This window comes from Manihot esculenta, chromosome 3, assembly GCF_001659605.2.
Source record: "Manihot esculenta cultivar AM560-2 chromosome 3, M.esculenta_v8, whole genome shotgun sequence".
Lineage (NCBI taxonomy): Eukaryota > Viridiplantae > Streptophyta > Magnoliopsida > Malpighiales > Euphorbiaceae > Manihot > Manihot esculenta.
Window position 1 is genome coordinate 14,197,919 of NC_035163.2, and position 18,566 is coordinate 14,216,484.

An 18,566-nucleotide genomic window follows, 5' to 3' on the forward strand; every position below is an offset into this window, starting at 1 on the left:
GTGGACACCTAAATTTAAGGTAAATAAGAGTAAACTATTTTATTTTAAGGTAACTTACAATTTAATATCTGATTATTATTATTATTATTATTAATTAGTCTCAATATATTTAAAAATTTATTAAAATAATTTTAACTTTTTTTTCATTAATTAAATAATTTTTTATTTATTTTTATCATTAAAAATATAACAAAAAATAAAATTACACTTTTTTTCTCCTCCTTATTCTTTTTTTTTCTTTATCAATTCTTCCTTCTCTTTTCAGTTAATTTTGCTTTTTATTTATGCTTTTTCTTTAAAACAGAGGAGACGGTTTTTCTTCTTTTTCTTTTACTGCTTCTTCTTTATCGTCATCTTCTTCTTCTTTTTCTTCTTCTTTTTCTTCTTCTGTTTAGAAATAGATTTTTTTTCTTCTTTCTCCTTCATTATCATCACCTTCTTTTTTTTTCTTTCTTTTTGAAGAGAATAAAGAAAAATTATTTTATTGACATAAAAAATAATAAAGACGTTTTAATATATATGAGAAAAAATAAAAATATTTTAATATATTTCTGAAAATATAGGGATTGACTTGTTAATAATAATAATATCTAAAAATTAAATAGAAAATTTTATTTAATGGCAAAATTCAATTTTAAAAATTTTTTCCATTATTTTTTATTTATTTTTAACAGAAAAAAAAACGAAAAACTATTTTATTGACGGAGAGAAAAAATAAAAACGTTTTAATGGATTTTTTAAAATATAATAACTGAATTATTAATAATGATAATATTTAAACAATAAATTATAAATCTCCCATTAATTTAAAAAAATTAAAAATTCATTTTTTTCAAAAATTTTAAGTTCAGATACGTAAAAGAGATTTTGAGTTCATAATTGTAAAAGAGATTCTAAATTTTAGATTTGTATATGTGTAGGAACTATATTAGCATCATATATATTTTGGTGAATTTAAAATTATATTAAGTATCAATAATTTTGAATAAAATTTAAATTATAATATTAATTCTTTATATTTAATTAAAAAATAAATGCATAAATATTTGACTGTTAAGCGAACTAAATATATTTGTAAGTAAATAACTTACTTTTTAGACTCTATTTAATATCTCATAAATTTCATTGAATACGAAAATTGAAATGACCAGAATACTGCTTTTTTTTCTATTCTACTATTCATTGACATCTTAACAAAACCCATGTAAATATAAGAAAAATTAATACTTTATAAGGAACTGACAATTTTTTCAATTAGGACTTTAATTTGAAAGGAAAAATTAATTAATATTTGAAGGGTTTAACATATCATTATAGACATTCACTCAATAAAATGAGTTTGATCTTCGATAAAATTAATAAAAAATTGCAACTCATTTTAATTGAATTTGAAAATTAAATTTATTTAAATGGAGATGAATATACATAAGTACATAATTTATTATTTATTCATAATTTACAAAAATTGAGTTGGTTGACTTTTTTTAAATTTTATTAATTCAGTTGTTTTAGAAAATAATATTCAATTGAGGTTTACGGATTATTATGAGTTTTCGGAATTATAATGACGACGCCGGTCTTGAAATTTTATTCGAACTTTATCTCGTAGAAGTTTTTTTTTGTGACTTTGTTTGAAAGACTTTAATTATTTATACTCGAGAAACGAGGAAGAATGAGAAACATTTTTATCAAATTATCTTATGTAAGGGTTTAGATAAACTTTTGAAGAGCATTTTTGTCAAATTATTTTATGCAGATATTTGATTTTAAATGATTGTAAATTTTTGTTAAACTTTAGAACTGATATTTCTGTTCGATGGATTTATCGCAATACTAATCTAACTGCTCATATTTCTGTTAGATGAATTTGTCATTCTCTTTATTTGATGGAGTTTTATTAATAAAATCAATAATTTTGTTTTTTTTTTTTAAATTGAGTTAGACTTGTGAGTTAAGATTTAAAAAAAAACATAAAGTAGAGTTCAATCCATATGTAAGAAACTGATATAATATTCCCTATTGATAAAATTAATAAAAAAATTGTGATTCATTTTAAAGTTAATAGCAATATATATATATATATAGATATTTTATTTTTTATCAATTCAAATTTAATTTTTTAAAATTATTTCAATCATACGGTTATTTGTATTATTAAAAAATTAATAGAATTCACACCACATGAGTAAAATTTAAAATTAACCATAAAAAAATATTAATTTTATTTTTATTATAATTTCACCTATATTTTTATTTTTGTCAATTAAACGTCATTCTTTTAATATTTAACTAAATGTATCAATTATATAAACTTATAAAATTATCAAATTACTCTTTTTTATTATTAAATATATTTAAAAATTATTATTATTATTACTATTTAATTTTATTTTAATTTTTATCAATAATTTTATAATAATAATAATTTATCCTGATTTTATTTTGACTAAAATTATTATCAATCAACTTTTCTTGAATTTGTCTAATATGTTTATTATTTAACATTACTTTTAAAACTACAGTTAAAAAAATAGTTTTATTAAATATATTAATTATAAAATATTAAAAAATAATTTAAAATAATATTTACCATGATTCTGTTTGAAAATATTAAAAATAATAAAATAATTTTTATAATTTCTTTTAATTATTCTTTTAACTCAAAGTATCACCATTTTTTTTTAAATTATACTAAGATTTTAAAAAATTAATAAAATAAATAATTATCAAAAAAATTCTATATTTTTAGTTTTGTTGCAATTCTATTTTAAACTTTTAAATTATTATTAATTTTAATTTAAAATTTATTACCACATTGACGCGATAAATGACGTAATAATTTTATTAATTTTTAATAATAGAATACAATTGAAACAATTTTAAAAAAATTTTTAACGTAGAATACAATTGAAACAATTTTAAAAATTTACGTCTTAATTGAAAAAATAAAATATAAAGTATAATTGTAACAAAATTAAAAATATAAACTACGTTTTAGCTATTAACTCTTATTTTAAATCGGTTCAAAAACTCAAAGTAAACATGAATTTAAGTACATAATTTATAATTTATAAAATTATTTAAAACGAATTACTATAAATAAAAATTGTTTTTTCTTTCATTAAAACTCTAATTCAAAAAACACCAAAAGAGTTTAGTCTATTAGAGAAGACTTTCACTTAATGAATCCAAGTCATATTATTTGCGAGATAATTTCAACTCATATTAATTCAATTTTCAAGTAAATTTAAAATAACATAAATATGCATTCGGATCGACCAAAGATTTCCTCTAAAACACGACATTCACTGGTTGCAAAAAATTTGACATGTAGCAAAGATTTTATACTGTACATTTAATGATGAAAGACTATGAATTTATTCATTTATTACTATGATTATTCTATAAAGATCTCCAAAAATTTTTATATTTTAAGATTTTATTACATTATTATTTTTTAAAGATGATTTAAGTAGGGCTCTTCTTTAAACCAAACTATTCATAATTAAAATTTTAAAGTTCTTTGAGATGATTCAAGAAAGACTATCCTTTAAATCAAAATTTTATAATTTTTATTATTAAAATTTTTAAATTATTCAAGGAAGCAAAGTTTTTATTTTTATTATAAAAACTTTAAATATTTTAAGGAAGATTCTCCTTTAAACCAAAATTAATTTAATTTTAATATTAAAAATTTTAAAGGGTATACCTCAAAACCCTCATTTTTAGAATTTTAAAGGGTATACCTCAAAACCCTCATTTTTATCATTTTAAAGGGTATACCTCAAAACCCTCATTTTTATCAACTTAGAGATCACTCTACACTCGCAAGAAAAATCATGATACGTTCATGGGACCAGATTTTCTTAGAAACTGCATTAAAAATTCACTCTTTACAACTAAATGGTTTCTGGGTCAGAGCCAGAGAGCTGTGGAAAAACAATGAAGGAGTTGTAGAGCATGGGATATGATGTGATTCCTTTGAGAAGAAGATTAGTGGAGTTAAGTAATGTCATGACAGATTTGAAGTTGTTTAAATCAAATAAGAAAGGGTTAAAGATCAGAGCAAAGAATCACATAGCAGAGAAAAGGAGACTTGAATTGATGACATTAATTTGTAGAGAAATAGAAAGAAGATGAAGACAATGAAAATTAGAAATAGAGAAACTGACATTTGTAGAGAAATAGGGAAATGAAAAGAAGATAAAGACGATGGGATTTAGAAATAGAGAAACTGACATTTGTAGAGAAATAAGGAAATAGAAAGAAGATGAAGACCATGGAAATTTAAAATATTAAAACTATTTCTCTCTATTCGGCAGTTAATAAGAGAATAAAATTTAAATAGTATAAGGAGAATTCTCCTTGAAACCAAAATTTTATATTTTAAATTTAATTTATTTAAAAAACTAGATGTTTCCCAATTTCAACCCAACACAACCTGCACATAAAGATGCCGTCCTAGCTGTAAAATTACAAACATGCCCTTCCTCTTTTCCTCTTTGTATTAATCTCACACCCTTCATTTTATTCATTTTCGCATAACAAGCACTACAAATTTAAGATTGCGCTTAAAATGAAAAGGGCATATACTGAAATTAAGTTAGAGAAATAAATCTTGTAAAAAAGTAATTAAGTTTTATAGAAGGTAATGATACTACCTGAACGAATAAACACAGTTACTTCTTAACTGCAATCTTAAAGACCCTATCAAGCAAAATAACACTCAAGGACCACTAACGAGGTAAATAATCAGATTGAAAAACACGTGAATAAAAAGCGTTCCCTAGGGTACGGGAAGGTATTCCTTAGTCTGTAAGTAATTCTTTGTTGATTCTCAATACATGGGCTCCACAACACAAAATTGAAGTAGAGCAGGAGATGTGTCCTTTTTGGATTCGAGTCCAAGGCTTGTCGCTGAACCAAATGACCAAGGAAAATGCTCAGAAAATAGAAAATATTTTTACTGGGTCATTGGGTATAGATCTTGCATCAAATAAGGATGTTTAAGTGGGACCTTATTTGAGGATAAGAGTGTTAGTAAATTCTAGAAAACCTTTATATGAGGGTTTCACCAACAGAAAGGAGGATGGGTCTCTAGAAAGAGTTCGTTTCAGATTTGAAATCCTCCCTGATTTCTGTCATATGTGTGGCATGTTTGATCACCAAATAAGAGCTTGCTCGAATATTGCCAAAGTAACGAGCAAGGAAAACAGGGAAAGGAGACAAGAGTATGGTCATTGGATGAAAGCTGAGTTATTTTCGTCGAAAGGAGAGGGAGGAGATTCTCGGGATCGAAAGGGGATAGTTTTATCACAGGAAAGGAGGAAGGATGGTGAAGAGATGAGTCAGAAGCACGCCCCTGAAAGCGCATTGCCCTTTTCTGAAACCACTGCTCTTTTCTCTCCCCATCAATCTCACCATCACCAAAGAGCAATTATGGCCCCTTCCGTTGACCATTCCCAACCAAACTCAATATCCCAAGCAAATTATCCTGACCCGTCCTTAACCCAACAGATATCTCCCACGTGTGTTCCCCCAGAACCTGTTGTTTGGGAGGAGCGAGGAGCGAACAAGTACAATTAATATGACCTCTACAAATCAAGCTTCCCTTTTCGTTAGTTTCAGAGGTGTTAAAAGTTGGATTTTTTTGTCAATTTAGACTTAAAAATAAAAAAAAAAGTATCAATTTAGAATAAAAACAACATATTTATGAATTTAAAATTTGATTGAGAAGTGGCGATCAAAAATGGTTTTTGATGTTTTTATAAAAAGTATTATGTATTATTTATTTATTTTTTATGTTTTAAAATTGTGTCGTATTTTTTTAATTATTAATATATTATAATTAAATATTTCTATTATATTAATTTAATAATATTATTTATATTATATTTTTATAATAATAAATTTTTTATAATTTTAATATATTAATATTTAATAAATTTTATTATTAATTTTTAAATAAAAAATTACTTGTATTATATAATTTTAAAGTTATAAAATTAATATTTTGTTGTGATTAGATATATAAAAATAATTTAATAATATAGTATAAATTTATTTAGTGATAAATTTTTTTATTATTTTAATAAATTAATACAATAATACTATAATTAAATAGTATCAGTAACTTTGTAAACATTTAATTACATAATAATGTTAAATTTTTTAAAATATTAGGATCAATTATAAATAGTTATTATATTTTATAAAAATATTTTTAATAAAAAATTTATTATAAAAGTTAATAATAAAGAGATGGCATACAAAAATATTTCAAATTATAATATTATTTTGTATACAAGATTATTTCATTAAATTAATTATTTAATTTATTTTTTTGATAAATTATAGACAATATAGTAATCGTATAAAATGTTTAAAATTATTATATTATCTTACTATTAGATATTATACGAGTATGCTGAGTTGTTTATAATTTATTAAAAAAATAAATTAATTTAATCATATAATAAATTAATTAAATATATTATTTTTAATAAATTATAAATAATTGATCACGTGTATAACATTTAATTAAAACATAAATTTATTCTATAATTTTAAATATTAATATATTTTATATATTAATATTTAATTTATTTTATTATAAATATTTAAATTAAAAATATTGTTAATTATATAATATATTAATATTTATTTTATTTTATTATAAATATTTAAATTAAAAATATTGCTAATCTTATATAATTTGAGTATTATAAAATTAATATTATTTTGTGATTATATATTACTGCACAATAACAGTTTAATAAAAAATAAATTTAATTTTTATAATTTCAAACATATATATTAATTTATTTATTTATTATTTTTATTAATTATTTAATTCAATGCTATTGTAGATATATTTAATAATTAGTATTATTTAATTATATTATTATAATAATAATATATTAAAATTAATAAAATATATTATAAAAAATTATTATAATAAAAAATATAATATAAATAAAAATTATTAAATTAATATAATATAAAAATAATATATTAATTAATTAATATAATTATAATATTTTAATAATTAAAAAAAATCACGGCCTTAAAAATAAAAAAAGCGCCACTCCATGATTTAATTTTTTTATTTTTTTAATTATTAATATATTATAATAATATATTTATATTATATTAATTAATAATTTATACTATATTTTATAATAATAAAAATTCTTTATAATTTTAATATATTAATATTTAATAGATTTTATTATTAATATTTAAATAAAAAATTATTAGTATTATATAATTTTAGGATTACACAATTATGATAAATGTATAAAAGCAATTCGGTTGTGATTAGATATATAAAAATAATTTAATGATATTATATGCATTTATCTAATGATAATTTTTATTATTTTAATAGATAAATATAGTAATACTGAAATTAAATATTATTAGTAATTTTCTACATGTTTAATTACATAATAATATTATTTTATAATTTTACAAAGTACTAAGATCAATTATAAATAATTATTATATTTTATAAAAATATTTTTTATATATAAAAGTACTATAAGAATTGATAGCAAAAACACTACACACAAAAATATTTAGAATTATAATATTATCATGCTATTAAATATATATAAAATCACTTTACTGAATTAATTATTTAATTTATTTATTTTTTTAATAAATTATAAATCATTGTCTAAAATATTTAAAATTATTATATTATTTTACTATTTAAAATTATTATATTATTTTACTATTATTAGATATTATAAAAGAATACTGAATTATTTATAATTTATCAAAAAAAAATAAATAAATTAATTTAATCGTATAATAAATTAATTAAATCTATTATTTTTAATAAATTATAAACAATCGAATCCTAACATACCAGTATAATTTTATTCTATAATTTTAAATATTAATATATTTTATATATTAATATTTAATATATTTTATTATTAATATTTAAATTAAAAATATTATTAATCCAATATAATTTTAATATTATAAAATTAATATTATTTTATAATTATGTATATTATCATAAAATTAATATTATTATGTAATTATATAGGAATGCACAATAATAATTCGATAAAAAATAAATTTAATTTTTATAATTTTACACATTTATATTAATTAATTAATTAATTTATCTATTTTTTATTAATTATTTAATTCAGTACTCCCTTAAATATATATTTAGTAATAAGTAAATAAATTTACAATTAATATTATTTAATTATAATATTATTATAATAATATATTAAAATTAATAAAATTTATTATAATAAAAAATATAATATAAATAAAATTATTAAATTAATATAATATAAAAATAATATATTAATTAATATAATTATAATATTTTAATAATTAAAAAATAAAAAAAATTTAAATCATAACTTGGGCCACTCACAGGAATACCATGTCATTCTTAAAAATAATAATAAAAAAAAATAAATAACGATCTGACTCTATTTAGAGTGCTGTCAGAATCTTCATAAAAAGGCGTCAGTCCTTAGCGTTTTTATAGACTGCGTCAGAAATTATTTTTAACCGCCAAATAAAGGCGTCAAATTCTGGCGTCTTTATAAAATATCGCCATGAATCATTTTTAACCGTTACTTCCCGTCAAACTTTAAATTTATAAATATTTTATTTTTAATTCTAAATTAATACGTATTTTTTTTTAAATTTTCAACTATACATTCACAAAAAGCCCTCCTCTCCGCAAATCTGAAGGGGAAATCTTGCTCAATAAAGAGGAGGCTTCTAAGAAGCAAAAAGACTTTGAATTTAAATCGAAAAAATTGATTAAATTAAATTAATTTAAAATTTTAATTTAATTTTTTATTTATTTTAATTTGATTCAATTTAATTTTTAATTTTATAAATTTTAATTATTTCAGTTCGGTTCGATTTGAATCATAAAAAAATCAAAAATATCAAATTAAATCGATTAGTAATAATAATATATTATTTTTAATAATATAGAAAAATTAAATCATATTAAGATTAAAATATTTTAATTAAATTTTATAATACTAAAAATAAGATGTAAAAATAAAAAATTTATTAAAAATTAAAACCGATCAAATCGAATCGAATCAAACTGAATCAGATTGGTTTGATTTGATTCGATTCAATTTCTAATCAAAATTAATTTGATTCGATTTTTATAAATATTAAAATTTTAATTTTTAACATATTCAATTCGATTTAATTTAAAACCGAAGCGAGCGAATGGTGACCCCTACTCTCACATATGCTCCCTGAAACCTTTTATTTTCAGCCCAATATGTTAGTGTGAGAGAAGTTATGGGCTGAGATCATTGGCAAACCCATCCATATTCTTCAAAGTAATCCAATTTTAAATCTTTAGCACCATCCAAGCATGTAGCCTATCTTTGAATTCTATTCATGAAGACTCACTCTTAAGCCATCAGCCCATAATCTCTTCAACTAAACTCCAAGCCTATTATGAACTTAAGATATAAATAAGTAGATTCTATTTTTTTTGTTTTATAAATTATAATTCATTTTATACAAAAAGTATTAAAATGAATTCTTACAAAATTTATGTATAATTTTATTTTTTTAAAATGAAAAATTTATTAGTTAAAAAAAATAATTTCATCCATTTCAAATAATAAAATTAATTGAAAAAAATTAAATTAAATTAAATTTTTATAAAATTCTCAATTTTAAGTTCACTGGTATTTTAAATCTATGAAAAAATTATTTTCTACTCTCTGAGATATAGGGTAATTGACGGATTTGTCTCTCTATTTTTAGAACTCAACACTTTCATTTCTTTCTGAGATTTAATTCTGTCAAAATAAAAGTTCATCCATTAAAAACGCCGTTAGTGACAGGCAAAATAACCGAAATACTCTTTTTATAATTCAACACTTTAATTTTTGAAATTTAATTTCTATAAATTTATAAGTTGCTTTCTCAAAAAATTGAAGGAAAAAATATGTTTTTATTCCTAAGATATTACATAATTAATAGATTTATCTCTCTATTTTTCAAATTCAACACTTTAGTTCCTGAAGTTTAATTTCGTCAAAATTCAAGGAAGAAAATCTCAAACTTAATCTCCATAAATAAATAAAAATTTTAATAAATTTAATATTCAAATTCAGCAAAAATAATAAACATAAAAATATATAAAATTTAAATTATTAAATATAAAAAGTTAAAATTTAATTAAAAATTGCTTTTGTGATGCCACTTATTGTGGATCACTGCTCGCTATTTGAAAAATTCATTAAAACGTCTTTGATATTTTAAAAAACCTACTAGTTAGTTTTTTCATTAATTTTAGTCGTTAAGTATTATAAAAAAATCTAAAATACCCCTGATATGTAGGGACTAATTAGTAAATTTTTTAATAATTTGAGAGATCAACTAATAATTTTTTTCTAAACTATAGAGACTAAATAGTAAAATATTTAGTGATAAAATTAATAGATAAATTAATTAGTAAACTTTTAAAAATGTCATAACTATTTTAATATATTTTTAAAATTAAGAGACTAAATAATAAGTTTTTTCATATTATAGAGATTAAATAGTAATTTTTTATTTTATTATTGATAAGAGTATTTTTTAAATTATATTTATTTTTTTATCAAATGAAAATTATTAATTTAATAGAAATTTTTGATAAAAAAATTTTTAATTTTAATGAAATTATATTTTAATAATAAAAGTGTTAAATTTTAAAAATAAAAAAATAAATCTATTAATTATATTATATTTTAAAGACTAAAAAATAAATTTTTATAAACATATTGATAGTGGCGGACAAATTTTTCAATGGAACGTATATATAATCCCTCTGTGTCTTTGATGTTTTTTAGAGAAACGTTAGGTATAATAATTATGATTAATGGAAGTAATAAAATAATAATTAATATAATAAGTATATAAAATATTAGTCAGTTATATCTTCAAACAACTTATGCTAATATTTTTCTATCTTTAAATACATGTACTTTTTATAATCACCATTTAATATTATAAGCTATTGATTGGATGTTCAGAATCGGACCATACCATGAACTTGATTTAATTTTATATTATTTTATTAGATTTTTTAGAATTTTAACGGTAATAAGAAGACAACTTGAGACGCTTCAGGAATTTAACTTCAGTTTCAATCTTTGCAAGCGCCACTTGCGCCAACGGATCTTCAGGAATCGTAGAGCTGATGTGGACCCGATCTCTAGCCTTCCTGGACTACAGCAGGAGGAAAATAAAAATAAAGCAGCCATGTGATGTGTGATGAAAATCAAAATAATTGAAGCGTGGATCATGATCAGTACATTTACAAATTATAAATTTATAAGATTTTAAGTCAATTAATTTTTTTTATCAAAAGACATTTTTGATTTATAATAAATTATAATATTATTTAAAATAAAATTAAGCAGAATTTACGTCGAAAATTACTTTCGAGGTAAATTTTCCTCGTTAGTTCTTTGTGGCTTGATACTCTCGCCGTTTTCTCTTTTTTAAATTTAACTTTTTCTTCTCTTTTTCTCATAAAGGACGATCTGTATCAATTGACTATCGATAAAAAAGAAGATATTGTTGTCTCTATTAAGAGTTTTAGAGATATTCCGATTGTCACTTATGATTTATGTATGATAAAAATATTTCTTACATATAATCCAATCAATTTTTTACATTTTGATGGTTTTTTGTCACTTAATAGACAATGATTGAAAGGAGGCTTTTCGTTAATGTGGAAGAGTCATGAGTCTATTTCTGTGGTCGGCTTTGCTTCAAATTTTATTGATTGGGTTGTTTCAGAGGGTAATATTCAATGGAGATTTACTAGTTATTATGGATTTTCAGAATCGTAACAATGACGTCAGTCTTGTAATTTTATTCGAGCTTTATCTTATAGAAGCTCTTTTCCGTGGTTTTATTCGAAAAACTTTAATTATTTATGCTGAGAGATAAGAAAGAAGGAGAACATTTTTGCCAAATTATCTTAGCAGGGGTTTGATTTTGAATGATTGTAAATCTTTGTTAGACTCTAGAACTGATATTTCTGTTAGATGAGTTTATCGTAATACTACTCTAACTGCTTATACTTCGGCTAGAAATTTTAGATAATCATCTTTCTATTTGGAATAATATTTTTTTTTAATAAAATTTTATTAATATAATCATTAATTTTATTTTTTTTAAGAAAAAAATATTATTATATAAAAATTATACTCAATTCAATTTTTTTTATATAATATTATTATTTAAAAATTATACTCAATTCAATTTTTTTTATATAATTTGCTTTAAACGAAATTAATTAAAAATTTAAATGCACCTGCTTTATTTTTAAATTTTTTTACCTTACAAATCAATACTTGCATTATATTGCTGCCACTCACAATACAATTTTGACAATAATCTGGCAAAAATAAATTTTAAAAAAAATTAATTATCATATATATAATAATATTTATCCAATGAGAAATTTGCTGAAATAAAAACATATAAAATATGAAAGTAATATTTATCCTAATTGGTGCACATAGCAAGTACAATTATAATACTGTGCAATGACAATCTGGACCAGAATTGGTTTACAAAGAACGTGCAAATATGTAAGTTAATTTCTATCATATGTTGTGTATCCAGCTCATAAGAGACTACTACGGCAAAAATTTTACTTTTGTCTGTTAGTAGAATGAGTTTAAGAAAAGTAAGTGTTCGCTCGTATCAATATTAATTTTTGAGGAATTTATTATTTGATTTTTGAATTAATTTTTATATTTTTAAAAATTTATTAAAATTTCTTTATTTTTTTAATAAAATAATTATTTCATCATTTTTTAAAATAAATAAAAAATAAAAATTTTTAAAATTTAATTTTATACCCAAATAAATCTTTTTATTTAGTTTTTTAATATTATTATTCTTAATAAATCAGTTTTTATATTTTTAAAACTTTATTAAAATATTTTTATTTTTTCACTTTAATAGTCTATCTTTTTCTTCTAAAAACAATAAAAAAAAGTAAAAAAAGATAAAAAGAAGAAAATAATTTAATTTTTATTATATTTTTAAATAGGTGAAAGGATTATTTTATTAAGAAAAAATAAAAATATTTTAATAGATTTTTTAAAATTAAAAAAATTAAATTATTAATAATATAAATATTTAAAAATTAAATTATAAATTTTTTAAAATTTTTAATTATTAATTATGTTTACACATAAATAAAAATATTATTTTATTATAAATATATTTATTTTATATATAATTAATAATTAAAAATTAATATTTATATAAATATGTATATTTTTTAATTTTAATAGTGACGTAAATGAGATGAGAAATTATTGAGGTAGCCAAAAGCGAATATTGTAGCACTAGGAATGCCTAGACAGCAAGCTCCCACAATAATAACAGCTGCAAGCCTTTGCCCTACACATCCACTTGCTGAGTCAGCTATATGTCAGCTCAGGACATATTAGCTGGCAAAATAGTTTATTCTCTTTCTTTTTTCCAAGAGTCAAAACTTATACGAGAGAGAACATCATTACATTGAATGATTGGCGGCTTCGAGTAAACAAATAAATAAATGGTTGGCGGCTCTATCAACTAGGGTTTGACGTAACTGTACTTATTGCTGCTTAGTGCAGCAATTCAATGTAATATTATTGTTCTGTATGAAAAAACTAAATAAATTAAATGATTTAAGAAAAAAAATTTTCTTTTACCACTGAAATTTAAAATTTGCATTTTTTTTATTATTTTAAACTTATAGTTCCAAAGGAATGAGAATCTTCATCCAAACTTATTTTTTTAGTTTTTTTAAACTTAAAATTGAATGTTTTGTATGAAAAAATAGACAAGATTTCATAATTCCAAAGGAAAGGAATGAGAATCTTCATCGCATCACGGGAATCCCAAAAATGTCGCCGAGGAAGACAATCCACAAATTGGCTTGTATCACCTGCAACAAGCCAACATTACTTCTACTGGGAATTTAATATTAGAAGCGTTGATTGGGTGTCCAGAAATCAGAATTGGCGGATTTACTTGATTCAATTTTATATTATTATTAGATATTTCCCAATTTTAATAACGATAAAATTATTCATCTCGTTTGTTTACAATGTTATTTGAGTTTATAAGCTAAAAAAAACATAGATACACTTTTTATTTTTAATATTTATAAAAGCATTAACTTTATAATTTAAATTTTATTAAATAAATTACTATATTAATTTCATTTAATTTTCAAAGCACTCATAAATTTAGTTTGATGATAAATGTATCTGAGTAAATTTGAGAGATCTCAAATTCTATTAACTCAATTTCTATTTTTTTTTAAAAAAAAAACTATTCTATAAATTTTAAAAATACACTATATGGTTAGAATTTAAAATCACTGATCAAAAAGAAAAAAAAATTATATTATCCCATCTCATTTTTTAAAATAATTTTTTATATAATTTATAATAATTATTAAATGATAATAAATTAATTTTTATAATAATAAATATTTCATGAAAATAGAGAATTTTTTTAGAAGGTATAATAATATTGAAAATAATAATTCCTCTTCAAAGTCGAGCAACTTGAGACGCTGTCTTCAGGAATCCAAATTCACATTCAATCCTTAATCTTGTTACGCATCATTTACGCCAGTGGATCTTTAGGAATCGCAGTGCTGTCGTAAGCCCTATCTCTAGCCTTCATGGACTGCAGGAGGAGGAAAAAAAAAAGTCACGAAAATAGAAAAAGCAAGGCATATGTTGAAAATCAAAATCATGGTAAGATAGATCATCCAACTTCTTTGAAAACTACAAATTTATAAAAATTTAATTAATTAATTTATATATATATATGAATATTTAATTTTCTAAAATATAAAAATTTATAAAAATTCAATATAATTAATTTTTTTTATCAATTATGATATATAGCAACATAGCAAGCCAAAAAAAAAAAATTAAAAGTTCATTTTATGGAAATAAAAAACCTTATGTAATTATATGAGAATTCCATTCATTTATCTTATTATACATGGTTTATTTCAAATGAAAGCAGTTTTAACTTAAGAAATTATTTTCATAAATTGAAAATTAGGGGGAAAAAGTTTTTAAAAAAAAATCAATGCTTTATTTATTGCATATGAACTGCATATTTCAAAGGAAAAGGACAAAAATAATTAATTAGAAATTCAAGTACACCTACTTCATTTTTCCAGTTGGTGCTCATAGTTACTGCCAACAGGCCTAGTCCATGAACCGCAAGTCCTACAATAAATCCTATACAAAAACCCTGCAAGAATATGCATGCAAGTTAATCTCCTATAATCTTTAGCTTATTCATATTGGAGCCATCTCCGAGTTAAGAAGACTCTTATTCAGACTTCAATCACAACTAATTATCCAGTTGGTGCCTTGAGCGAAATTACTCACCATCCCTCCAAGGTGGTAGACAAAAGCTAATACAATAGAACAAGGAAGGCCTACAAGATAGTAAGCTCCCAAGTTAATTACAGCTCCAAGCTTCTGCCATCCACATCCTCTAGCTGTGCCTGGATATGTAAGTTAGAGGCTATATCAGCTTCAAGTTTCAAAACTTACAAAAAAGAGAGAAAGAGAGAGAGAATAGTTATGGAATGATTTGGTAGACCTGAAAGAACAGATTGGATGCCATCAAAGAAGTGGGAAGCTCCAATAAATATGAGCATTTTTCCTACATATTTTACTACTCTTTCTTCTCTGCTATACAAATATCCCCATACATTGTGACCCAGAATCAAACTCAAGGCTACAAAAATGCCCTCTGTGGCAACCAGGAATGTCGCAACGCACACTGTCAGAGAAGCTGCTTGCGGCCGACCGGCACCCAGTTCATTTGATACTCTTGTACTTTAACACCAATGGAAAGACTCGTCAAGAGAAAAGCAGGCAGATTTTAAGTATACTTTTTAGCATTCAATGTGATTGAAGCTCACCTCGTAGCTGCACTGAGTCCAAGGGGTATCATGTAAAGCATTGCACTTGTGTTAAGGCTGGGAATAAAGCAAATCTAGTTAGAAACATGTGCCAGATAATTTATTGTTATATAAATAAACACTTGTCTGAGTTAAACCTGATGGATAGGGCTGAGGTTTCAAGTTTTGGATTAGGAAGGAGACCAGATAACAGAACCATCATCTCGAATGACCAGATCTCTAAGCTGTGTATTCCAAAACATATCACCAATCAAATTTATAGCTTTAGCTAAAACCTTTTACATAGTATAATTTAATGTAGGATTGGTAATAAATTAAAGAATACCTGAGCATTGCAGCTGAAGGAATTGCTAGCATCAGGAATTTGGGAATCCCATGCAGGGCCTCCTTGGAAAAACCAGCCCAAGTCTCCTTGCAGGTTGGAGATTTCTTCACATAAAGCATCAGTGAGATTGCATTTACCCAATAAGAGATCGCATTGGCCATTGCAGCACCTTTATTTCCAAGTCCTGACTTGAAAACTAGAACCCAACAGATGAAAATGTGTAATAAAGTTGTATTTCCTGAGATAATCATCATAGGAATTACATTGTTCTGGGTCTGCAAGAATCTGATAAGACAGTCCTGGATTGCAAAACCAAAAATGCTAGGGATCATATAACGAGCATATTGTCCAGCCTCATGTGCTATCTCTGGATCTTGCCTGAAGAACAGAAGAATCTCGCCGGCATTCGCCCATACAAATGCAAGAAGTACGCTGACGAGTAAAAGAACTATCACTGCCCTCTGCAAGTGTATTCCAAGCATGTGATATTGCTTTGCTCCATAAGCTTGACCGCAGAATGTTTCTAATGCACTTCCTGTTCCTCTCTGTTCATCACAAAGAAAGACAAGTCATTAAGAAACTTCAGATAGAGAAGAACGTAAACCAGCATTTCTGTCTTATGGCTTTGAAGTCTAATACACAAAAATCCATTTGAAACCAATATATAGCTTACCAAAATGCTGAAGCCAGTCATAGAAGCAAAGGAAGTGGCCATAGAAGCACCGGAAAGAGCTAACTCTCCGAGATGACCCACAAACATGACCGAAATGGTCTGTAAAAGAAAGGTGAAGAAACTAGCTGATATAAGAGGTCCGGCTAATATGAGCAGCTTGTTCACCTCCTCGAGAATCTCATTTTTGGTGAATCTGTGTCTTGATTCTTCTAGTGTTTCCTCTTGAGAGATTAATGGCGATTTGAGACTGGGTTCTTGCGCATCCATACTTTCTTTTGCTTGCAAGTTGCAAGGCAAAAGATTTGTAAGCTTTCCAATTTCAAGCTATGATTTTGTGGAGAAGGATTAAACTTATATGCAATTCGTATAGGTATACAAATAAAATTTTATATGAGATCTAGTATAATTTTGTCCAAAGCAACATTTAAAAATTAAAAATTAATTATTTTAAACTCCATTTATTTCAAAAAAAATATTTTTTAGTCTAAAAAATTTAGTCAACAAAAAAATAAGTTATTTTGAAAAAGTAATTTATATTTATTTTAGATATGCATCAATTTTCTTTAATATTGAATTTATGATTTAATATAAAAGTTGGATATAGTTAAACTAAACATTAACAATTTTATTTTTTAATAAATTATATTTTGAATTATAATAAAATTAATTAAATTTAATTTAATTGTAAATAGAATTAAGAACTTTAGATTTATATAAGCTCTAAAATTAATTTTAAAAAATAGATTTAAAAAATATGCAAATTAAAGATTTATAGATAATAATAATTTTATATTATTTTACAAGTAATTGAAATAAAGAAAACCATTACAAAAGCTATATATATATATATATATATATATACCAAGTCGTTATACATATTCATTATTCATTATTTATTTGTATATACAATTTTTTATTAATTTTTTATATAATATAATATAATTATAACATATTATTTGAATAATTAATTAAATTTGATATTATTTTGATTATACTTTATATCTAATTAAAGTTAGTTAAAAAATTATCATAATAAAAATTAAGAATATATATGTGTTTCTATTTGTGTCAATTTTATTACTATTACTGTGATGATAAAATTTGATTTTCTTTATTTATTAAAATTAACGTTTTTTGAAATATAATAAATACAAGGAATTTAACTTAAAATATTGTTTAAAAAAATAAAATTATTATTGTATAAAAATTCACTTTAATTCCAATCATTTTTATAATTTATTTCAAATGAAATTAATTGAAAATTGAAATACACCTACCTTAGATCATTTTTCTAATAGGGTGATGTAACACAACACTCCCCTAAACTGAATTATGATATGTAATTTTAAGATTAGATCGAGTGACAATAATATGATAAGATAAATACATGGTTCTATCTATAAAAAAAAATCTGATTATCGTAACATTTAATTTTTCATCAAAACTCACTCTTGAAAAGATAAAATTTTCACATAAAATTACTGTTAGCATATACAATCTAGCAGGTTTTCGTTATGTAACTAATCAATCAACCAGTGAAATCTCTTATTACTTAGTCAGTTACATTTTTATTGAATTTTCAT

At 22.4% G+C, this 18,566-nt stretch overlaps 1 protein-coding gene across 1 annotated transcript; it reads right to left on the reverse strand.

Moving 5' to 3' along the window:
* Nucleotides 1-14,521: 14,521 nt before the first annotated feature.
* LOC110607543 (protein DETOXIFICATION 16) lies at nucleotides 14,522-17,346 on the reverse strand. Its single transcript, XM_021746667.2, has 8 exons — nucleotides 16,984-17,346; nucleotides 16,311-16,855; nucleotides 16,123-16,209; nucleotides 15,986-16,042; nucleotides 15,661-15,899; nucleotides 15,444-15,562; nucleotides 15,217-15,303; nucleotides 14,522-14,721 (listed from the first exon to the last, which is right to left on the reverse strand). The coding sequence occupies exons 1-8, from the start codon at nucleotides 17,248-17,250 to the stop codon at nucleotides 14,659-14,661; spliced, it is 1,464 nt and encodes a 487-aa protein (XP_021602359.1). The 5' UTR covers nucleotides 17,251-17,346; the 3' UTR covers nucleotides 14,522-14,658.
* Between the last annotated feature and the right edge of the window lie 1,220 nt (nucleotides 17,347-18,566).

What these genes read in the sequence shown, in the direction of transcription:
- LOC110607543 (XM_021746667.2), bottom strand. Translation starts at nt 17,250, where the DNA reads ATGGATGCGCAAGAACCCAGTCTCAAATCGCCATTAATCTCTCAAGAG. An exon ending in TGACTGGCTTCAGCATTTTG is followed by an intron (nt 16,856 to 16,983) that starts GTAAGCTATATA and finishes TGTGATGAACAG; the next exon opens with AGAGGAACAGGAAGTGCATT. An exon ending in CCTTCAGCTGCAATGCTCAG is followed by an intron (nt 16,210 to 16,310) that starts GTATTCTTTAAT and finishes TGGAATACACAG; the next exon opens with CTTAGAGATCTGGTCATTCG.